The 25,584-nt window shown below is 36.4% G+C and overlaps 1 protein-coding gene across 1 annotated transcript in view; it reads left to right on the forward strand.

Moving 5' to 3' along the window:
* The window catches only part of necab2 (N-terminal EF-hand calcium binding protein 2), a 140,736-nt gene that overhangs the window by 103,243 nt on the left and 11,909 nt on the right, over positions 1–25,584 (forward strand). Inside the window, exons 6-10 of the mRNA XM_067389316.1 lie at positions 3,542–3,678; positions 3,982–4,106; positions 12,940–13,019; positions 19,975–20,031; positions 24,291–24,403. Coding sequence (XP_067245417.1) covers positions 3,542–3,678; positions 3,982–4,106; positions 12,940–13,019; positions 19,975–20,031; positions 24,291–24,403 — 512 coding nt within the window. The remainder of the gene's footprint in view (positions 1–3,541; positions 3,679–3,981; positions 4,107–12,939; positions 13,020–19,974; positions 20,032–24,290; positions 24,404–25,584) is intronic.

The raw sequence follows: 25,584 nt of genomic DNA on the forward strand, positions 1-25,584 counted from the left end.
CTGTCATTCTAAATCTGATTTTTTTTTTTTTTTTTGCAAATCCGATCCAATATAGCAAGTGTGAATGGCAAAAAATCACATGAAATGCAGTTTTTAGAAATCCACTTCGAGTTACATTCATATGTGGTTTGAAATCCTATTGAAATTGCATTTCTGGAAATCTGTTTCAGTCTGACTGCTTTGATCCGATTTTGCGTGGATTATATAACTTTCTCACAGCAAGTAAAATGTAAATTAAACGTTTTTTATAGGAAGTCACTGCAGAAACAAGGTTGTGTTGTTGCAAAGTGCCGAACAAGCAAAAAATAACAAAATAACGGAGATATATATTGAAACGGGTGGAGACAACAGCACGGAGTAAAACCATGCATACCAGCCTCCTACGTTTCTGCCGCTGCCTCAAAAGACACAGTAGTCCAGCACGGCAGCTACACGTTGTCATGTTGTAAATAAGACATCTGTATTGCAAACCCCTCCATGTTACGATTGTTGTTTTCGGCATATAGGGGGATAGTGGGGTAAGATGAACCACTAGAGATAAGTTGACCCATCCCCTGTATCTTCGCAACTGTATTCTTTTATTGTCATGTGACCATATATTTTGGAACCACCTGTTATTTCTGCCAGGCTGTGAAATGGAGAAGTACATGGGAGGAGTGGAAGGCACCCATTTACTTTAAAAACTGTTTTTGGCTTGCCAAAGTAAAATTTTAGCATAGTAGATGTAATGGCTGTTACATCAAAGCAAATTTGTCCAGGTCTAAAAATATATATGATGCATACCATGCAAATCATTTAGCTAAAGCCAGCCTGATCTGCCGGCGATTTTGATTTCGCCCGGCAACTCAGTCTGGAAACCCGTACATTCATTTCTGCTGCATCTATTACACTTTTGCGGGAACCAATCACAGACTGGCTTATCCGCCTTGCTCGCTATTGGCGGGTACAGAGCTCTTTCTATGGCTCTAGGCGGGTATAACACGATGACGTCTCTCGCACGACCGTCAATCCAATTCCTTTTAACCTCTCAATGATGCTAAATGACTTCTTTAGTTTAGCAAACAAATCGCTCGACTGGGTGTAAATACCACTCACTTTCATGTTTTTTTGCACAACCTGCAAAAATCGCTCGATGCCATTGCTGCTTCTGCAAACCGCTGATCAATGCTACAAACCAATACAAACTAAACCTGTCTGGAGTTTTCACATCACTTTGCAAAAGTACGTCACCCAGATCCTTGATCTGATTGGTTGAAGGACTATCCAATTGCGTGAATAATGCTCGTTGATCACGCCTCTTGTGCAGTAGGAAATACATACAGACTCCCCAGACCAATGTTCAATTTTAAATTAAGTTTGGTCTGTTGATAGCCAGACAAAAACTAGCTGGTTTTATTTCAGAATGGCAGCTAGGGGGAAAAGCAAGCCAGTTTTTTTTTTTTTTTTTGGAGATATCTTTCCACCTGTAGTCCCAAATAGCCTAACATGGTCGACATTGCAGAAAAACTACAATGCCAAGAACATTTTGACAAAAACAAATTTTAGTTTCAGTGCCATTTATTCATTCATTCTAATTTATTGTTTAATTTTACTCAACAAACTCTCTGTTTTTGGGAAGGTTACAACTTTGGTGTTCAACATATTATTTCAGGAACACAAACAATTAAAGATATTGAAATTTCAACTTAATTTGGTTGGTTTTATGTTGTTTATGTTAGCTTTAAGAGGTAAATTATCTTTAAAATTTCACATGGGTTTGATTCAGATTCAGTTAGATGGTCAGTTTACACCCAAATGGTGCAACTTACCCACTGACTCAGATACAGGAACACTTTTTTTGTGAGAAGCCATACTATTTTTTAGAACTCTTTGTCATAGATGTATTCGGATCATTTAAAATGATAGGAAACATCCTGAAATTACTTTAGATACTTTCTTTGTACATCTGCCTAATTTTTTCTTATCTTGAGGACCACATAAGTAAAAAAAAAAAAAAAAAGGCTCATCCTACCCTACTCTCCACCCTTTCTACCAAACGCAACGTCATTGCCATAGAAACCAATGCAGATATTCCGGAAAATGAAAGAGCAGCATGGGACGCACAATCAGATCTGAACAGTTGCAATTCACAATGTGGACAGTCAATAATTTTAGATCAGATTCCAATCAGATACATAAATAATTGGATTTGGGCTGACAGTGTGAACGTAGCCAAAGTGAATTTAGGCATCCCAACATTGAAGTGTATAGTATGAAAAGCTAAAATTACATTTGACAGTTTTATTATGAAAAGATATTTTTAAGAGTGTTTCAATTGTTTTTATTCATTTTATGATAGTGTCAGTGTGGTCCAAAACAGCATACATTTTACTCAAAAAAGATGAGAATTCATACAGATTTGGAACAACGTGAGGTTGAGTGAACTATCATTTAAGTCATAGATCAAACCTGCAATCGTTTCATTTGAATAAATTTTAACTTCTAGGCTACACAGCCCTCCATTTCAACCCTCTCCTTCAACCACATACTTTGTTTTCTTTGACTGATGGAGTACTACAGGCTGTCAGTGCTCCCAGTCTCCTTTATTACTCCTTCTGTTATGGACTTTTTATACACAGTCATCCTAAATATGCATGGCAATGCAGCATAATTTATGAGATACCTTACAGAGGCCAGTACTGCAGTCCAATTTTACTTCCTTGCCAATGCAGCCTTCCCATTTGGATATTCAATTGCGATCCGTGTAGGCCAGGGTTGGTTAAAATGCTGACCATGACAATCTTTCTGCAAATCAGAGCAAAATCTCAGTGCCAATGGACAATGACTGAGCAAGCCAGAAATTAGATGTTTACTCATTTCTTTTTTTTACAATGCCCATGATTTGAGTCTTGGCTGCTCCACAAGAAAGTTTTTTTTTTTGCCATCTAGACAATATCTAGACAGGACAACGATCAAGAATATATGAGGAAATTGCAAAAAAAGATGAGACAAATGTGGTTAAAAGGTCGTAAACCTCTATACTAAGACTCAGCATTGGCAACTGGGACTGTTTGACAGAATCTGTGTGTTTATATGTACAATAATAAAGCTTAAAGTTCAGCACTAAAGCAGCTGCAGGACCATAGTCTTTAACACTTTTAAAGTCTGTTTCTTCCAATACAACACCCTTGTGAGACATTATGCCTCAATGGTGTAAAACAGACCCTGAGTGTTTAGGGAAGCGGTCAAAATGTCACTGGATCAATGAGTGTTGGCTCCTCTAATGTCCAATACCATTACAAGCTTTCCGAACTTAACTTGCCCTAAGCTTTTACCTACTTGAGCAGCATCTTGTTTTTCTCCTTTCTTTGAGCTCCGTTCTTCCCCTGAGAGCCTCTGGATCATGTTTTGCTTAAAGCTGGAGCAAAGTTTGCTAGAGTTTCTTAAACAGGACTTTATCAAATATACATGCTTAATACCGTCGAAAAGTGCTGATGTGCTCTTATCTGTCTTGTCTCCTTCAATCCCCTCTTCCTGTCTCTTTCTCCCTCACTCACTGCAGGTATATGAACGTGGAACTAATGTTGAGCAGTTTGTGACCCGCTTCCTGTTGAAGGAATCAGCCAATCAGATCCAGTCTCTGTTAAACTCTGTAGAGAGTGCTGTGGATGCCATTGATGAGCAGCATTCATCAGTGGGGTGAGAAAGAGCATTATTCATCATGACCCAAAGCATGTTTCATCAACATACATGTCCATTAGGACATCAGTCATCAACAGCTAAGTAGATTCCATTACATTAATTGTGGGGTTTAAATGCACAATAATAATAGAGCAGGTTTGGGATCTCACATGGGTATGTGACTGAAAGCAATCTATACATTTGTTTACTGGGCTGCCATCATATATTTCAGAGTAATTTAATATAATTTTAATATTTACGTAGTTGATTTCAGTTAAATCATCTGTATTCCTTATCCTTGCTCTCCCTGTTATGACCTAGATCCTACCCCAGTAAGACCAGCCCACGTGTCCCAGATAGGCGCTATGAGGCCCCGGTGCCGGATTATCCTCCCAACAACAGAGTCAGTGCAAAGGAGAGCGTTAGGAACATCAACACAGGTGCAGGTGAGGCGATTCACTTCATCTGTTTCCAAACACAACTGAATAATTAATGTGGACACATGTTCAATTGTTTACAAAAGGAGTAATTTGGTGTAATAGCACTAATATTATAGTGCACACCATTCACCATATGTATTTTTATGCATCATGAAGTTACTGGAACTTAAAGGGTTAGTTCACCCAAAAATGAAAATTCTGTCATTTATTACTCACCCTCATGTCGTTTCACACCCGTAAGACCTTCGTTCATCTTTGGAACACAAATTAAGATATTTTAGTTGAAATCCGATGGCTCCGTGAGGCCTCCATAGGGAGCAATGTCACTTCCTCTGTCAGGATCCATAAAGGTACTAAAAACATATTTAAATCGGTTCATGTGAGTACAGTGGTTCAATATTAATATTATAAAGCTATGAGAATACTTTTGGTGCGGCAAAAAAAAAAAAAAAAAGACTTATTTAGTGATGGCCGATTTCAAAACAATGCTTCAGAAAGCATTGGAGCATAAATGAATCAGTGTATCGAATCATGAATCGAATCGCAGGTCAAACCGCCAAACTGCTGAAATCACATGACTTTGGCGCTCCGAACTGCAGATTCGACAATGCTCCGATGCTTCCTGAAGCATTGTTTTGAAATCGGCCATCACTAAATAAGTCGTTATTTTGTTTATTTGCCGCACCAAAAATATTCTCGTCGCTTTATATTATTAATATTAAACCACTGTACTCACATGAACCGATTTAAATATGTTTTTAGTACCTTTATGGATCTTGACAGAGGAAGTGACATTGCTCCCTATGGAGGCCTCACGGAGCAATCGGATTTCAACTAAAATATCTTAATTTATATTCCGAAGATTAACGAAGGTCTTACAGGTGTGAAACGACATAAGCATAAGTAATAAATTACAGAATTTTCATTTTTGGGTGAACTAACCCCTTTAAGTATGTAATTATGGCTTAGATGTGTTACTAGAATTCAAGTCTCAAAGATTCTGAAATAACCCCAATGGTACAAAATTTACAAAGTGACTTATTTTTACAGACTGAATCCACTCATGTCTCCAAGCATCAGCATAAATGCAGCATCTGTTTATGTGAGCAGAACCAGCTGTGATGAGACTTTTTGAACAAGGTTGCGATGAAATGGTTGGTTCTTGCCTCATACGCCTGAGAGTTCTTTTCCAAGAAACCTCTAATTTATTTCTTCATTTACATAAGCTCTTTTCCAAACCCTAGTGAGCTGCCTTGCTGTCTACTACCTAGATAGGCAGCTGCCTTCTAGTGAGTGATTTGGAATGGTCTATAGGTAATGCAACATCTCTAAGCAAAAAAATTACATATACACTTCCATTCAAAAGTTTGGGGTCTGTAAGATTTTTAAAATGTTTTTAAAGAAGTTTCTTACTTATATGAGCAAAAAATACATTAGATTAATGATTATGAAATATTATTACAATTTAAAATAAATGTTTTCTAATTTAATAGGTTTTAAGATGTCACTAGCTCCAAAGTTGCAAATTTAATTTGTGCGCAAATTTGGGATATCACATAAAACATTTACGAATAAAGCATTGATTCCATCCAGTGAGTCGAAGAGAACAAAATCGTCACTTCCTGATAACTGGTGCTAAATATCACTAAGAATTTTTTTTTGCTGCAGTAGAAGCCACTATATATAATAATTTTTGTATGTAATAAGTTACTTGCGCCTCAGAGCACGCAGACAAAACCCACTAAACACTGTTATCTTGCATTCAGATGTCTGGTGTTTTTGAACGCAATCGTCTGAGGCGCTTCTGGGAGGGAATTATACTGAACCACTTTTAACGACACTTTGCTCAGGCATTTTATGATGACAAAACCTATGAAACCAGAAACTTTTAAATACCAACATAATAGAACAGTAAACATTAAAAAGTCTTTCCATTTTCTCATCTTCCTAAAAACTGCTTAAAATAACACTTTATTTCAACATTTACACTCCTAGTTCAGCCCCTTTGCAAAGCATGATGGGAAGTGAAAATTCTGTTTGATTGAGTCCTGATTGGGTTTACTTGATTGAAACATGTTATTTCAATGTGAAAACATCAAGTTAAGCCAAAGAGTAATCGTTTCAAGTCAATTTAACATGAATCAATCACATTTAAACCGGAAACCTGATACAATGGTGTTGAATCAAAATAAATTGTTTAAATAAAGTGAACAGCATCAAAAATCATTTTTTTGAGTGCACATCAAGGAATTTATTCAGTAAAAGTGTTTCCATTGTATGCGCATGTTTTCGTATCGCATAAAAATTTATCCTACTCATTTGAGAGCATATGTTTTTTATGCGCATTTTTAGAATTTATGCACATCTTGGCGTTTCCATTCAGCATATTTTTGTGCAACATCCCAAAATGCGCATAAAAATAGGTGGATGGAAACATAGCTACTTATTCCTGTGATGACAAAGCTCAAGTCGTTAGTGTCACATGATCCTTGAGAAATCAATATGCTGATTTGGTGCTAAAGAAACATTTCTTCAGTTATTATCAGTGTTTAAAGCAGTTGTGCTGATTAATATTTTTGTGGAAACTGTGATACTTTTTTCATGATTCATGAATAGAAAGTTCAAAAGAACAGCATTTGTTTAAAATAGCAATTTTTTTGTAACATTATAAATGTCTTTACTGTCAATTTTTAATCAATTTAATGCATCCTTGCAGAAAAAATGTATACATTTATGTCAGAAAAAAATCACACACAAATATAGGGTAAAATAATCTTTTTCTTTTCTTACACTGAACTGTTTTTATCAATAGATTTTAATATTGAATGCAATATATTTATTTATAATCACCTTTCACCTTCTCTGCCATCTTTGATTTTTTTTTTTTTTTTTTTTTTTTTCACTGAGCCCGTCTCAATGCATTCTTGGCTTTCCTTCTCTTTGAATGCTTGTGATGCATACATGTGAATTTGGCCAACAGAAGGTATCTTACAAGGCAGCATAATTAAATTGCCTACTTTTTGTAGCCTATGATACCTTAAAATGCATAAAAACACTAAACTCTACTAAAGTATCAATCAGTGAGTCACAAGCAAATGTAGACACAGTGGAAATCTTTGTTCCTGAGCCAGGGTCTGTGAGAGGAAAAAAACTGACTTTAGCAATATTACTCCCATTAGAACAATTGGCACATAGATTAGAGACGGCATTTTAGCCACACTTTCAGTACTTTTTTCTTTAGCAGAGGATTACTCGAGGACTTGTTTAATGGTCTATTTGGCGTGTTGCTTTATTGCTTCTATTCAACAATGGGTTTGTTTTTCCAAACATTGCATAAATCAATTCGGTAAGGATCTTGTTTTGTGGTGCAGACTTGGTGGCCAACTACATTATCACACAAAACATCCGCATTTACCATTTCTCATGCTGTCTAATTGCCGAAAGCATAGTTAAAGTCTGTCAACGATGTGGTTCGCGGGCTTTCCCGTGGGCTTTCTGTATCAACATACTCCACATTTCCATTACTGATGAGATTTGGGACTGAGCTCCAGTGAGTTGGTTATGAAACCGCTCTAAAGAGACACTAAAACAACACAAAGCCTTTCGTGTGCCAAGTCAGCACATACCACATGCTCACGACAGTCTCGTATGCATGATGCAACTGAAGAAATGTGTGAGTTTTTAATGAGGAGAGGGTGGAAAAAAAGGTCCTCCTCAAAGCATTCCTGAGCTTCAGTCAGAAGAAGGAGTTAGAGGGCGCCTGGAGATACGGTAACAAATTAATTCTAGTGTTTTTCTTTTTTCTGTGTCACAGAGAAAGGTGATATATGATTATTTTTGAAATGCCCATCTCACATTCCTCTTCATCTCAGTGCTAATCGAATAGTCATACAGTCAGTTTCTTCAAATCAGCCAAGCAATACAGACATTTCTTTTTCTGTGGATTTATCATTCGAACATAACCAGAGCTTATTTGAAGTAGTGACTGTCTGATCTAAGTGTGTCTTCATTTCAGCTGGTATGTTAGATGCCATTTGACATTTCAGCACAAAAGCTGTAAAAGAAGCTCACGTTGATGTGCAGACTCATTATTGACAGTAATTCATATAGATCTCAATTGTCCTCTCATTTACTTTTATTGTAAAGTTGGCCTGTCGAAATGCCAATACTATTCAAGTAACACCACAGTGCTGAATCGAAGAGGTCTGTTTTATGGGTGACGTTCAAACACTTGGCACTAGTTTTAAATTTCCCCTAGACACAGATAAAGCTGACTCGGCTCACAATAAAAGCATTCTAGCTGTCAGATCCAGCAGGGAGAGCCATGATTGGAGCGTGCTGTCCAAGCTTTAGTTTATGTGCACCGGGATGAGAATATTGATCAATACTTCTGCGAGACTTGGCACTTTTTCTCCCATCAGTCAATCAAAGGCTTTTCTCAAATTGCTTTCATTCTCTCACTCTAATCTCCTCTCTATTTCTGTTCATGTTGCACAAACTCACAAACTATATATATATAATTTGTTGATATACAGTCTTTCTTTCTTTTCGTTTTATTTAGAGATTTATTTGGAAATTTTTTTATTAATTTAGAGATTTTTTTATTTATTTATTTATCAGTCAATACTAGGGCTAAAGATTTTTCTAGTTGACTAGTTGTTGTTCATTTAAGCCATTAGTCGACTAGTCACAGGTTTATATTCATATAATTAATTAAATACAGGTGCTGGTCATATAATTAGAATATCATCGAAAAGTTGATTTATTTCACTAATTCCACTCAAAAAGTGAAACTTATATTCATTCATTACATACAGACTGCAAAGGCCTTTAAATGGTCTCTCGGTCTAGTTCTGTAGGGTACACAATCATGGGGAAGACTGCTGACTTGACAGTTCAAAAGATGACCATTGACACCTTGCACAAGGAGGGCAAGACACAAAAGGTCATTGCAAAAGAGGCTGGCTGTTCACAGAGCTCTGTGTCCAAGCACATTAATAGAGAGACGAAGGGAAGGAAAAGATGTGGTAGAAAAAAGTGTACAAGCAACCCTGGAGAGGATTGTGAAACAAAACCTATTCAAAAATGTGGGGGAGATTCACAAAGAGTGGACTGCAGCTGAAGTCAGTGCTTCAAGAACCACTACGCACAGACGTATGCAAGACATGGGTTTCAGCTGTCGCATTCCTTGTGTCAAGCCACTCTTGAACAACAGACAGCATCAGAAGTGTCTCGCCTGGGCTAAAGACAAAAAGGACTGGACTGCTGCTGAGTGGTCCAAAGTTATGTTCTCTGATGAAAGTAAATTTTGCATTTCCTTTGGAAATCAGGGTCCCAGAGTCTGGAGGAAGAGAGGAGAGGCACACAATCCACGTTGCTTGAGGTCCAGTGTAAAGTTTCCACAGTCAGTGATGGTTTGGGGTGCCATGTCATCTGCTGGTGTTGGTCCACTGTGTTTTCTGAGGTCCAAGGTCAACGCAGCCATATACCAGGAAGTTTTAGAGCACTTCATGCTTCCTGCTGCTGACCAACTTTATGGAGACGCAGATTTCATTTTCCGACAGGACTTGGCACCTGCACACAGTGCCAAAGCTACCAGTACCTGGTTTAAGGACCATGGTATCCCTGTTCTTAATTGGCCAGCAAACTCGCCTGACCTTAACCCCATAGAAAATCTATGGGGAATTGTGAAGAGGAAGATGCGATATTCCAGACCCAACAATGCAGAAGAGCTGAAGGCCCCTATCAGAGCAACCTGGGCTCTCATAACACCTGAGCAGTGCCACAGACTGATCGACTCCATGCCACGCCGCATTGCTGCAGTAATTCAGGCAAAAGGAGCCCCAACTAAGTATTGAGTGCTGTACATGCTCATACTTTTCATGTTCATACTTTTCAGTTGGTCAAGATTTCTAAAAATCCTTTCTTTGTATTGGTCTTAAGTAATATTCTAATTTTCTGAGATACTGAATTTGGGATTTTCCTTAGTTGTCAGTTATAATCATCAAAATTAAAAGAAATAAACATTTGAAATATATCAGTCTGTGTGTAATGAATGAATATAATATACAAGTTTCACTTTTTGAATGGAATTAGTGAAATAAATCAACTTTTTGATGATATTCTAATGATATGACCAGCACCTGTATATACTGGGGGCGGGGGGCGGAATATATACTCTGTTATGTGCTTCATGCATAAAGCTTGTGGCAAAGCACCGGCAAAAGTAATGATTATGAATGTGTCCGAAAAAATAGCAAGGAGACATTTTAATTGTTTATTAATAAACTAGTGTTTTCTGAGTCAGTGTAGGCTGCAAATGTGAAGTTGACGATGCTGACACGCCATCTCCACAGTATAGTGGGCGCGCCTTCTTCATTCTTTTTTACAAAAGCAAAATGTTTTGTTGTTATTGTGAGTTTACACAAATAAAAGTTTCGAATGATGCATTACTCTTATCTGTATGACCAAAAATGACAATTATGACAAAGTACTTTAAGTTGTTTCTGATGTTCATCAGGAAAAATTGCAAACGATCGTGCCAGTGCCTCCATGTCTTGCAGTAAGCGCCCTATACTTTAGCTTCCACACTCCTCACAAACACTCAGATGTGTGCCTATATTAACACACATTATCTAGGTTAACATTAGAGCGAGCAGCCATGTAAAGTTGCTACTACTTGCATGTTTCAAATGATAAGCCATATTTGAGGTCGATGGATAATAAGGCGATTGTTTGGATCTCCTGCCCAACATACTGTAATTACACCAAGGACCCGCCGTTATCAATCTCTCCCTCATGGACTACGTGACTTCGCCACTTCCTTTGAGTTTTTTTTTTCCCTGTGACTAACCATCTAATAAAATTATGGTTGAGTAAGTCTCTTTTCTTTGACTAACGTTTAGTCGACTATTTGGGGTCAGCCCTATTCAATACTGATACTGGATTACCAATATTGGATATTTAATTGCTAATTCGTCCTATTTTTACATTTAGATTACATTTATAAAATTGTGTTGCCTAAATTCACTTTATTTTAATTTTTAGTGTTTTATTTTTAATTTATTTAGACAAAATATTTATAGAATTTTAAGGCTGTTGGTTAGTGGCCATAACATTATCAATAATTTCACTGAGATGTTTCATCAAAGGGTCATTGTAGCCTACTTCATAATGTTTCAATCTTGGCAAGATTTTCCAATTTTTCATGCATGTTATTCATTTGACAGGGACGGAGCAGGTGGTCAGGGAAAGGTTTGGGTTCAGCCCAGCTTGGTCCTGACTGGAGCCTGAACTGATGTTCCTTCCAAGTCAGTATGTTGTAGCTGAAGCGCTCCAAGCTAATTAACATGACAGTCTCCTAAGCAGAAAGAGCATGTGGCAAGACTCCCAGATTATCTTCATCCATTCTAGTCTATAAGTGCCTTTTGAAGAAATGTCTGTTGTATTGCTAAGGCCCAGATGGAATTGTAAACTTGTGGTGATTTTATGGCAATAATTGTTTATATTTTATAACAATATATTACAAAGCATGTTTTACTCTTAAACTGCAAGAAAATAAAAGCCTAAAATGTCAACATTCTAAATTTTAGGTTAAAATATTTTTAAAAATGAGCTTTCAGGAAGATTTTTTTGGGGCGCAGTACCAAACTTTTTCACTAGATCACACCCAAGCTCCATATCTGACCATTTAAAGGCGCCTCCATTTATTTGAGTAATCTGAACCATATATTTCCATATTTTATGAAGTAGACATCCTATTCAGAAGTAGTATGGGCAGTTTGGCAGTATTTGACAACGTTGTATTAGAAAAAAAAATCTTTGCGTGCCATAGTTTATACAGGAATGGCAGGAAATGTGCATTAATACACCTTCATTCTACATATTATGTGGTTTATTTTGATAGGTCTTTGTAGTGTTAAGAGAGGGAAAGCTATGCCTGTTTTTTTTTTTCACCTCCGCCAGGTGTGTTCTTAAACAGTAACGTTAGAGAAAGACAGCCTTGCCACTATAAATTGCAATTTTTCTGCACTTAGTAGGCAAATTTTGCCAAGATATTTTCAGAGTTGATAGACAAGATGTTATAGAATGATAATTTAATGAAAAAACACTTTTTACCAAAAAAAAAAATGACATTCAACCTTTTTTTTTTTAATTTACTGAAAACGTTCCATCGCAACATCTGATGGGTTTTCCCAGATCGCATCACATTTATATGATTATTTTCACTATTCTCACTATGCCTTTAAAATGTTTCAGACCCTGTTTACTTGGTCCTGCTATTGCTATGGTAACAGTTAATGTGTTCCAAAATGTCTCCCCTCCCCATTATGCTGGCCTCATCAACACAAGGGAGGTGTTAGAGCATAATTGGTTTGGCACCTCGAGTGGGGCTGATTTCAAAGGCAGGAAAACCTTTTCCCTCATTAATAGGATCTGTCATTGCATAAAAGAAATAAAGGAAGGTTGAAAATCATGGTAATCGCTCTCCACTTTTGTTTTTATGCAAAACACAATATTCGTGCTGGCAGTACCATGGTACAGCCATGGTATTAGGTGGTAAAACCATGGTACATGTCCAAAAACATGTATTTCAGTGCTTCTTTTAAAAGTGTCATCTGCCAACGAACACCTTGGCAAAAAGCAGTTGGCAAAAATGTGGAAATGTCCATTATAATCTAGGTAATGACTTAAGCTTAGTAATAATGTCTGAACGTTTGATTCACCTTGTCGCATTGCTATGACAGCCACTCTGAGATGAGGTTTCAGGTGCCCGGAAGAGTAAAACATCATTGAAACTATCTGCAAATTATGGACTGTGCCTTTCTGTCTCTGTCAGGAGCTGTTGAGGTGAGAAAAGAAGGACTTGAGGCACAGATCAACCGACTGGCTGAGCTGATTGGACGTCTGGAGAACAAGGTAAGAGGTTTGTCTTATAATACTGAGAGGTCAAGTGCTTCCTCCTGGGAAGAGTCTTATCCAGTGTATTAAGAACCAGAAAATAAAAACATGGTTGACCACGAATGGAAAGGTTTAGCTCAGTTTCTGATAACATAATAATATATAGATTACTGGGATGTTTTGTTTGAGTAGATATTTCATATTTTTTTTCAAATAAAAATATCACATCTAAAGGAACACTGTCCAAAACTGTATATGTTTTAGAGGATGATATTGATATTATATTGATTGTGAGGGGGTGAAATAAAGGCCAAAAAGTCACATGATCACATCACACCTGATGAGACTTAATTTGACTTGAATTTATTAAATAGTATGTCACTATAAACAAATATTATAGTATTGGTTGTTTGATGACAGTCAAGTATACATTGCCATTCAAAAGTTTAGAGTCAAGATTTAAAAACGTTTATTCCATAAGAATGCATTGATCAAAAGTGACAGTAACAGTGACAGATTTCAACTTTCTATTCATCAGAGAATCCTGGAAAAATACTGTATGTATCACATTTTCCACAAAAATATTAAACAGCACAATTGTTTTCAACATTGATCATGTTGGCTGCTGAAAATTCAGCATTGCCATCACAGGAATAAATTACGTTTTAAAAAATATGTGACCCGTGCTGGCAAAATGAGCAAATCTTCAAAAAGTAGTTATTGTTATTTTCACAATCTCTATTAAAAAATCTTCAAAATGATATGTGATACGCATGTATGATTTGAGCTACACCTGTTTGAAGTCGATAGAGTCAGCAAAGTCAATTTTGAGAAAAATTAAAGTTTTCTGAAGGTTCCAAAACAAAATTCCTGTTAATAACACCTAATTTGGCATACACCAAAAACAAATATCTATAGGGAAATATATATATATACATATACAGTACAGTCCAAAAGTTTGGAACCACTAAGATTTTTGATGTATTTAAAAGAAGTTTTGTCTGCTCACCAAGGCTACATTTATTTAATGAAAAATACAGTAAAAAACAGTAATATTGTGAAATATTATTCCAATTTAAAATAACTGTGTACTATTTAAATATATTTGACAAAGTAATTTATTCCTGTGATGCAAAGCTGAATTTTCAGCATCGTAACTCCAGTCTTCAGTGTCACATGATCCTTCAGAAATCATTCTAATATGCTGATTTGCTGTTCAATAAACATTTATGATTATTTTCAATGTTGAAAACAGTTGTGTACTTTTTTTTTCTCAGGATTCCTTGATGAATTGAAAGTTCAAAAGAACAGCATTTATCTGAAATACAAAGCTTCTGTAGCATTATACACTACCGTTCAAAAGTTTGGGGTCAGTAAGAGTTTTTATTTTTATATTTTTGAAAAGAAATTAAAGAAATGAATACTTTTATTCAGCAAGGATGCATTAAATCAATCAAAAGTGGCAGTAAAGACATTTATAATGTTACAAAAGATTAGATTTCAGATAAACACTGTTCTTTTGAACTTTCTATTCATCAAATAATTCTGAAAAAAAATATTGTACACAAATATTTTGTACAATAGTACACATTAAATGTTTCTTGAGCAGCAGATCAGCATATTAGAATGATTTCTGAAGGATCATGTGACACTGAAGACTGGAGTAACGATGCTGAAAATTCAGCTTTGCCATCAATAAATACAATTTAAAAATAAATATAATAAATTCCTTTGTGAAATATATTCATATAGAAAACAGTTATTTTAAATTGTAATAATATTTCACAATATTACTGTTTTTACTGTATTTTTAATTAAATAAATGTAGCCTTGGTGAGCAGATGAAACTTCTTTTAAAAACATTAAAAATCTTAGTGGTTCCAAACTTTTGGACTGTACTGTATATATTCAACTTTTTTCAATATTTTGAAGTACTGTAATTCTGTTTATATGTGTATATCGGGATTGCGCACTGTCTGAGGCGTCTTTGTGCGCGTGCTTTGGATCTGTCAGCACGAGTAAGATTGTTTTGTTTATATCAGCATGAGTTTGAAAATCACATTTCATTGCTTCAGACTCATGCCATCAAAAATTCGCTATGAATATTCAGAAAGTTGGAACGCTTTAAAACGATACCAAATTTGGACTAATGAGGAATTTGCTGAGGGGAAGAGTGAGTGGTGAAATGAGCAGAGAAAAACAGCATTTTTCATGGACAATGTGGACAAAGGAAAGGTACTCCTCTCAGAAAACATACAAATAAAGGTACTTTTAGATTTTTAATTGATATTTAAAGCTTTTGGATCATTAGATTAGGGCTTAATCAACTAATTTTTGTGAAAACCTCAATTCGACCAAAATCAACATTTTTCGATTTGTTTTGCCTGTAGCTCGTAATTAGCCCATGCACATTTTGACTCATTTTGCCAGCACAGTAAATACTAAATAGAGTTTGAACATGAATTTACATTAGTCTAGAAAACAAATACACAAATAACATTAGTCTAAAAACACACATTTTGCTTCCTTCGCATCTTTTCAGAAGTCCACCAGTCGATTAGGAAGTACAACTTTGGTGTGGAAAGAGCTTTTCTGTGCCTCCTGTAATTTCTGTTACTATTACACATACATCCACTCATACACACACAAGCACGCTCTGATAATTACACACATATTCATATGTTAAGGCCTGAGATGAGATTCAGATTGCATTTAGCAAAGCCAGTAATCTTTTCTTCTTATAGTTATTACTTCCATTGCTCAGGGTGGAGAGCGGTGAAGGAGGGCAGGAATGAAACGGTGAACAAAGGAAGCAATTAAACAGACCTGACAACCACAGTACTGCACTAGTTAATGGCAGCTTTTACCCTAAGATTTTTTTTTTCATTCAACACTTATGTAACTTTTCTTTTTTGGTTAACCATTATTTCACCATCTCTCTTTCTCTCAGTCATTTTATTATGCGCGTCTGATAGACACTGAGCTCAGTGGACTAATAGAGTCCCCAGTCAGTTTCTGGCAGGCAGGTTCTCATTGCTGGAGCTAAGAATAGCCAAACCAACCCAAATGGTTTATTCCTCTCTCAGTGGAAGAGAGGTTCTGACACATCCTGGTGAGACGGGATGAATGAGAGGATATCTGGGTTGAGCAGCAGAGACTGCAATGATACTGGGAGATGTTTTGGCGTCAGTCCAGATTAACAAGGATACGGTACATTCACATATATGAAGGAAGAGAAATATTCTGAAGAGCTTAGTTTAAATGAATTATTAATTAGACACATTTCAGTACATTCACGTTGTTTTCACACACATTCAGGATAATGTTTGGATTTGTCCTTTGTATGTTGCTGTGTACTTTAGTATAAGCAGGTCAAGGTGGTTGGTTTAGGTTTTTTTGGCATCTCAATGTGGTCCTGTTCAGTATGGCAACTTGACTTGTCTAAAATGTAAACAAGCCCTTTGCTGTTGCACATACTATACACTGTGAATTCTGAAATGTTTTTTGCTGTGATTTTTTATGGGTGCTTTGGTGTACATAAATGTATGAATTATAATCATCTCATTTGGTTATTTGGTGTCCTTTTTTGGAAAGACATCTAAATTTACCTTGAAAAAAGCTGAAAAATACAGTTTTGTGAAAATCACACTTCAGTCTGATGGTTTACTTTGCTGGATATAGGCAATGATGGCAAAATGGACGTGTGAAACAAGGTAAATGGTGTATGCTTAATTTCACGATAAGTGTGCGATTAATCGCGATTAAGGGTGTGTGATTAATTGACATCCGTAATATATATATTTTTGGCATGTGACTGTCAATACAGTATCATGAGGTAAAACATCGCAATATTTTGAAATATCTTCTTTTTTTTCCCCATCCACCCCTGCAAGTCATGCAACCTTTTGCAATCGTCATAGTTTGTCTTGCCTTCAAGGTTCTCGAATCAGTGACAATTTTTCCAGATGCCATGTCAAACTCTGTTCTTCTGCTCGGCCCACTTTGAAATCTGCCATAATTGATCTATGCTTGCAGCACACCTGGGTCTATGCAGGATTTAGCACATGCTTCCCTAAACATCCATCCTCAGAGCCTTCACTTTAATTGAAATGTCAAACACAGCACTGTACGTCTGTCTTGTCCTATTCCCCATTCTCGCTGTCGCTTTAGCAGACAGGGCAGCCTGACTTTGGTGACCCGCTTTGGCTCAGAGCTGGATCAGTCATCAGAGCGCTCTTGTTGTCTGCATAATGCGCCCCCACAGCTTTAGGAAACGCATCATTTCTTTTTCCATCCAGTTGTGGCACCCTGATAGCCTCCAATCACTGAGGAGACTAACGCTCATGCCGCTCCTGCGGTCTTCATACTCGACAGTGCGGCGGTTGTCATTCTTGCTATTATTTTTGATGGATAACCCGCCGTCGCTTCTCTCAGTGAGAGGGACAGCTGCATGAATTTGTGGCATCATTACTGGCCATTATGTACTCTGTCATTCCATGATGGGAAAGAATATTCCACACCATCCCTGTTCACTTCATGTGGATGGACTGACAGGAACCAGCACCGCTCATTTTATGAAGCACATAATGATTCTTACATTGCGCTGGTGTTAACTTTTCAGAGGCAGGGCTGCTGTGAATTCCTCATGAATTCATAAAATAGTTTGGAATATAGTGAGAATATTTGAAATATAGCCTATATTGTTCTTGTTCTCAGTGTTTTTTTTTTTTTATTATGTGCATTCATCATTGCATCCCACTTGTAGCCTCTACATGGAGGAAGGGAGATAATACTTACAGGCTTTCTCTCAGTGCTTAGATTCTTGATTACTAAAAAAAACGTCACTTTTACCTGCCATTATTTAAAAAAAAAAAAAATAGCAACATTTCTAGTTTGAAATGCAATACATACACACACATATATATATATATATGTATGTGTGACCCTGGACCACAAAACCAGTCATAAGTTGCACGGATAGATTTGTAGCAATAGCCAACAATACATTGAAGGGGTCAAAATTATCGATTTCTCTTTATGCCAAAAAACATTTGGATATTAAGTAAAGATCATGTTCCATGAAGATATTTTGTAAATTTCCTACTGTAAATATATCAGAATTTTATTTTTATGAGTGGATATGCATTACTAAGGACTTATTGCTAATTTAATATTTAGATTTTTTTCACCCTCAGATTCCAGATTTTCAAATAGTTGTAAATATCGTCCTATCCTAACAAACCATACATCAATGGAAAGCTTATTTATTTCAGATGATGAATAATGTATAAATCTCAATTTAAAAAATTGACTGGTTTTGTGGATTTAAAGGAATAAAGAAAAAATAAGAACGGTAAAATAAGTTCTAGGTTTAATTGTAGCCTATCAATTTAAACTATTTGCTAATAATATTTTATTTAAAAATATGCCCATTTTCAGTCTTATTCGTATGTAAAACAAAAAAACAAAAAAAAAAGTCTTGTCCCTTCTCGTCACTTCTTCACTTTTCACTTCAAAATGGTGAAATTTAATTAAAAAAGTTGAGTAGTTTGCATCAATGGATAATACTATCTATGCTGAATTATTATATGAACATATATGAACATTATGCTGGACATTTCTATCATAAAACAGTTAAATGTTTAGCTACTTGCATCTTAACACACTCTTTTTCACTGTTAAAACTAAAGCTTTGCATTAGAATTTGCACTCACTAGCATTTCATCATTGCATTGTCTATCTCAATCATCTTGACATTGACGAGCGCTTTTAGATTTGCTGAGGCAGACCAGGCTAAAAATGTAACTTTTAAAACATTTTGTCATCCTAACAACAAGCAGAGCAGTGCGTAATGGAGTGTAGCAGAGCAGCAATAAGAATATTAAATTTTTGATGAGGTATGATTTGGCCATTTCTAATTATTGGGGGGGACTTGTCCACCTCGATGTCTATGGTGGTTACAGCCCTGCTACTCAGTAAAGAGGTTCATATTAAAATATACCTCTCTACCCTTTCACAACACTGTCAGATACTTATGAAAACAACAAGTCAGTTGCCATCCAGAAGATTTCTATATTTCATCTGCTATGAGTTCCACAGCATCACACAGGCCCTGGTGAGTTCTACTGTATGGTTGTTGTTTTTATACTTTTAGGTAATTATGCTTAATATTCTGTCATATGCCAACTCCATCACACAAATTGTAAAGCAATTTGAGATTTTACATCCTATTAGTATCTAGCAACACCTGAAAATTAAATGGCTACTGTATTTAATACTTTTGTGAAATGACAAATATGTTTTTATATATGTTATAACAACACTGCTATAGTACCATACAATTTTCTGTCTGTGGTGACAAAAAGGTAGCTGCAAATCAGTCTGAAACCACTGATTCATTAATTTATTGAAGTGAATGCAAGAATTACCTGCAAATATAGAAAATATGACATTATTTTATTATTGACCCACATTGAATAATGGGCAGTTACACACATTTGTGAGAAAATGAATGCTGCTGAACAAATTAATTGTAAGGGGCAATTCACACAGAAAACGTTTTTGCGGTTAAAAATGCAAGAGGCAGGTCAGTGGAATGAAAATAAACCCAAGGTCTAGAGATGCGTTTTTTTTTTAAAAAGTGAGCGCCTCGTTTTTTAGAATGGCGAGCAAAACGGTTAAAGACAGACGTCAAGTGCATTTTTGCATAGAAAAACAATGGAAAAGAAGTGCAGTGGAATGTGTGAACAGCCCCTAAATGACTCATTTATACATTTCTACTTTTCAGTTTTGTACCCTGCTTTAGACTTTCTTTTTTTTTTTTCTTGTTAAGAAGTCAGGCAGATGTGTTTATGTGATTCATCTCTTCTGAGCTCACCTGATTGAGTGTTTGCAGACAGACAGAAGCGGCGAGGGGCAGCTGAGGGGGACAGTCAATTCACTGGTGGCTTTTCTGTTCTGGTTTTTGTTGCAGACAGTTTGGTTTGACCTACATCAGCGACTAACAGACACTGATGGCACAACTAGCGCAGTAAGTACTAAAGCACTTCTTTGTATACCAAAGAGCATGATAAAAAAAACTGCATAAAACCCTCCAAGACAATGCATGACCAATTTCACCTTTTCCCTCCATCTTAAAACACAAAAGCACAGTTATTGCTAAAAACCAATGAATAAACCCCCATCAAATCAAGCGTGGGTCTCTCCAGAGCTCCTCATTCTGTTCCACACACCTGCAGCAGATCTGCCACCTGTTCTCAGGATTTAGGCCCATTTCTTTCTCCATATGAAAGCACTAGCTCAGTGTGTTTAATACCAGCATGTTCCAGAAGTCATTTGTGCCTCTAAAAGATAAGCGGCTACACCTCACCTGGCCACAAATCAGTCTTGCTCTGTGGACTGTGTGATACACACAGCAGAGCATGATGGGAATGCACAAAAATATCATACGGTTTGTTCAGTTAAAGTGTGGGAGTGCTGGGATTTAATCTCTTGTAAAACTTTGTGGTTTAAAAGTTTTAGATCTAATAAGGAAAAGATTGCTGTGATTTTTTAAAAAAAAGGAAAAGGTGCAACTGAGTTCAGTGTGTAACAGAGATCTTAGCTCAGATTGACTTCTTATTGACATTGGAGGGATGAGGGGTAATTGAATCATTCCTTTTTATCCATTAATCTTTGTCAATTTCAGGACAAAATGGGGGTTGAGCAGGTTCCACCTGACAGCTTTAGTGTGTGCCTCTGTGTTTGTTGGTTAACACAAGCTTTGTTTTTGGGACCCATAAGATATTTTTGGAATTAGTTCATCACACCTATAATAATATCAGGGTCTCCCGCAATGTTATCTGCCATGATTATTACACAGAGCAGAAAAGAGCCATTTTAAAACAATGACTGCCATTACCGAGCTATTTCTGTTTACAGCTGATTATTGCTCCGCTCGCTTCCAGCAAATTGCATGCATTTTGACATTTGGATGACAAACATTTAAACAAAATTAACCTAATCCTAGTAACAGGAAACAGGAATTTGATATGAGCAGTCATGCTGCATATTTAAATGAACAGGTAGATCTTCTTAGGTATTGCAGCAGTAGTGCTTTTCTTCATGCCCTCATATATTTGAATATGTATGAATGCACATATTAGCATAACAAGCATTGCCGTCATTGATTTTCCTCCTGTAAATATTTATGGAAATCATTACAATGAGCTACATACATATATAAACAAAATGTTCAGGCATCTTAAATGTGCTTCCACCTCCATATACAAGAAAACCATTGATTTTTGAAGTCTAAAGCAGAGTGGAGGATGCAGCAAGAAGGGGGAGCTCTTATCTTCTCTTCAAGACATGTTTATAGAGAGTGGACTAATGACTGATCAGTCCAATGGCTCAATGCATCTGTTAGCTCAGCAGTTTAATACTTTACAGGCTGCATTCACTGATTTAAATAGACTCTTACACCACCCGCAGTGCTTGTCTTGATTGGCTAAGAGGAATATAAATCAGCTGTCTGCTGATAAAACCACAGAGGACAGACCGAAAGAGAAAGGGAGAGTTCCTTGAGGGTGAGGGAGTTATACAACTACATATCTGAAAGCCATCTTTGCTCATTTGGAGGGAATTATGGGATGGATGCAGAGAGGGAGAGTGAGCTGCCCCCATTTATGCCTCTCAGACTTTAACAAAGCAGCTCATTTAAAGAAATGCTAAAGTTCAAAAGGGGGGAAATTAAAATGCAATTTAGTCAGTGTTACCAGAGAAAGGATAAATGGGGGTAGAAAGATGCCAATCAGAAAGAAATGGGATGGTATTCCCCAGTTTCCATGGTAACGGTGAAATTTCTCAAACCCTCTTGAGGACTCGTACTGTACCTGAGACATTCTCCTCACTCACATGCTAGGAAATTGTGCACATAAAATATTATCTTCTCTCATAATGTGTGTGTGTGTGCGTGCGTGTTTTATAGTCTGATGCATAATGTAGAAGTGGAGCAGTTCAACTCCACATGGGGGTCTTTAGGGTTCATTAGTTTAGGTTCCCTTCTGAGCTAAAGAGACACACATCATACACATATATGCAAAGCACATTCACCACATCAGGGATTGCTAATTCCACATAAAGCCAAATGAGAGACATTGCAATACACCCAAGAAATATTGCTAACGGAAATTTAAACTGGCTTCTGTCAGAGCGAGAGATTTAAGGATTCTAATAATACACAGAATATCCCACAGAGCCCAAAGCCTTATACTATGGGTCACATTTGCATCGTCTTCCAAGCTTTGTTTTATCAGTTTATTCCATGCCATTGAATCTGAATGAAGCCCCCTCACTGTTCAAACAAACACTGAAGATTAATGAAAGACATTAGTGCAGTCGGTAGCAATGCAGTGCGTTCGGATCAGCCACATGTCGAATGCAAAGAAAATTGGATTGCGAATCCTCACGCATTCCTCTAATTATTCTTATGTGCCTATCAGATCAGGCCTCCAGTGGAGGAGAAGGGGAAAACATTATCATTGTGTGTAGGTCGGGTAATGTAGTGTTTCTGATTGCATTCTGGCTAGTGTTGGGTGGCATAGTGCTCTTGATTAAGTTCAGGGTTTATTACTAGGCTTTTGCTCTTTTATTGCCCTCGCCTTCGGGAAACGGGACGGCTGTCGAATCGAAGGTCCTAATGGTTTCGCTTGGGTTTTATCTTCCCCACCTGCCGGGGAACTACACATGCTCTATTAAAGATGTGACACTTTAGTTATAGCATACACCACACACAAAAACATACCCTGATATCTCCTAAAAACATGCTCTTTCTTCACTTTTTGTAGTCCTTTATAGATATTATTTGTGTTGTGGTGCAGTCGTTTGGTTGTAAAATAGCATATAAAAGTTATAGGCCACACTTTTCTCTTTCTACAGTTCACCAGGTCCAATATAGGATTTACATACACAACCGTTCAAAAGTTTGGGGTTAGTCAACAAGGCTGCAATTATTTGATTAAAAATACAGTAAAAACAGAATATGTGAAAGAGTATTATAATAATTTTCTATTTTACTGTCATTTATTCTTATGATGGCAAAGCTGAAATTTCAGCATCATTATTCCAGTCTTCATTGTCACATGATCCTTCAGAAATCATTCTAATATCCTAATTTTGAGCTGAAGAAACATTTCTTATTATTATACAATGTTCAAAACAGTTGCTGCTTAATATGTTTTATACTTTTTCAGGATTTTTTGATGAATAGAAGGTTCAGAAGAACGGCATTTACTTGAAATAGAAATCTTTTGTTACATTTTAAATGTCTGTCACTGTCTTACCGACTCTGAACTTTTGAACGGTAGTAAACATTTTAGAGGATATTACTTTAGGCTGAAATGACTTGCATAATGGCATCTTAAACCTTTATGATTTCCAGCATATAAATGCAGATGTTAATCAACGCTCCAGGTTTCTCAGGGTGCTCTGCGGTGTGGAAATAGTCTGCTAAGCAATTATAATATTTAAACCTCTGATTTCTTAGTAATATCAGTTATTTAATCAAATCTCTCAGACTTAATAAAATTGGTTCAAGACGACAGCACCAATTTAGAAAAGAGTAGGAGGCCTGAGTGACATGTTACACCAGAAAAGTGCAATTATGTGAAACGGGCAAGTTCAGTTTCATTTCCGTGAAGTTCTAAATTTATCCTTTAAGAAATCTTATGAAATTTTGATAGATCAAATCTTTTTTTTTCTTCGCTGTTTGTTGCAGTGCAGTGCCCTGTTATTTGTACTGTACTTCATTTGGTAGCCAACCACACTCCCACATTTCTACATCATTTAGATTACACTGGGAATTAATTAGTTACTTAGGCGATGATCCAAATGAGTAGCTGTATTGATTTTACTATCTGGTATGTATCATATTTATTTCTCCTTCTCCTGAAGGAATAATCATATATAGGTCTTGCTTAACACTTCAGCTGCAGTATAGACCATGACTCTTAGTAAATGAGTGTCAAAGCTTTTAAGACAGTTTGCTTTTCCTAAGCGGGTTGGAGTTAAGTGTTTATAACTTATGGTTTCTTGAACCATTATGCTGTGATTTGAGTCTCTACATAGGCCTGGTTTTATTTATTTATTTTGCTAAAGAGAATATTAACATCTGGACATGTTAATAATTATTCAAAGTATTCATAAACTTGCATTTTAATCACAAGACATTCCCATCATCCCCTCAGATTCACAGTTTTCAAGATGTATTCAGACTATTGGAAACTAACCTTCCTCTTTCTCTCTCTTTAGTCCCTCTACCTGATCCGCCAGGAGATGAACGTTTCCCAGAAGCACCTGGGAGAGTTCTGCGAGGCCCTGAAACAATACCTGAAGAATGTGTCTGCTCAGAGAGACTGTTTCCAGTGAGTTGACTTCATTTGTTTGTCTTAGTTTGACCATCTTTATCTGTCATTTCATTTTATCAGTATGATAGTACAGTACTAAAGTATAAAACCATACTTTTTGTGCTGTCCGACTGAAGTGTTTTCAGTTATCTATTGAGGGAAAAGCAGATGCTCTTTATTAAGTTTACCCTGTGTCAGAGGATTGCAATAACTGTACTGCTATGCAGTTCTTCGAGAGTAAACCTATCCCTCTCATAAATGCATGTGTCTCAACAATGTGTATTTATCCCTGATGTGTTGAAATAAGCTGCTGTATCGTTTTGTCTCCTGAAGATAAAGATGGGCAGAAGAGCAGAGGGGGTTGTTGTTATTCTAGTTCATGAATTAATGATGAAACTGGTTAAACAATTGCTGTTTTTCTGCAGTATTAATAGTGTTTACAAAGCCTTAAAAGATCAGGAAATAGTCCTGAACTACTTTAAAATTAAAAAGTTACTCAGTCGTGTTCTCTGGTTAAATAAGCGACCGTTCAAAAGACTGTGGTCAGTAAGATTTTTTACATTTATTTTTAAGGAAATGAATAGTTAAATTATTCAGCAAGGATGCATTCAATTGATTAAAAGTGACAGTAAAGACTTCAGAATCCTGAAAAAAATTGCGGTTTCCACAGAAATATTAAGCAGCACTGTTTTCAATGTTGATAATACTAAGGAATTTTAATTGAGAACTAAATTGGCTTTGACATCACAAATACAAATATAATTTTAACATAAATTAAAATAGAAAACAGTTATTAAATTGTTATGATGATTCACAATATTACTGTCTTTACTGTATTTTCGGACAAATAAATTCAGCCTTGGTGAGCATAAGATACTTCTTTGAAAAAAACTAATCTCACACATTTGAACAGTAGTTTAGGAGTTGCTTCATTTTCAGATTTTTTGGTCAGGCCATGACTGAGAGCATTTTTTCAGCCCTACAGTATGAAATAATAATGTAAGGGCAGTGAGTAAAATAGCTTTTTATAGTGTTTCTCAAGGAAGCTCCCCGAGTCTGTTCTCTGAGAGAGGGTTTTGTGTGGCAGCATTTTGTACTGCCGTCATGATTCACATCAGACTAGTGAATAATTGATCAGTGAGAACATCTGCAAGCTTCTACAAAGACCAGACTGCTGCTGAACTGTCATCTCTGTAGCC

This window comes from Chanodichthys erythropterus, chromosome 7 (genome assembly GCF_024489055.1).
Source record: "Chanodichthys erythropterus isolate Z2021 chromosome 7, ASM2448905v1, whole genome shotgun sequence".
In the NCBI taxonomy this organism is placed as follows: domain Eukaryota; kingdom Metazoa; phylum Chordata; class Actinopteri; order Cypriniformes; family Xenocyprididae; genus Chanodichthys; species Chanodichthys erythropterus.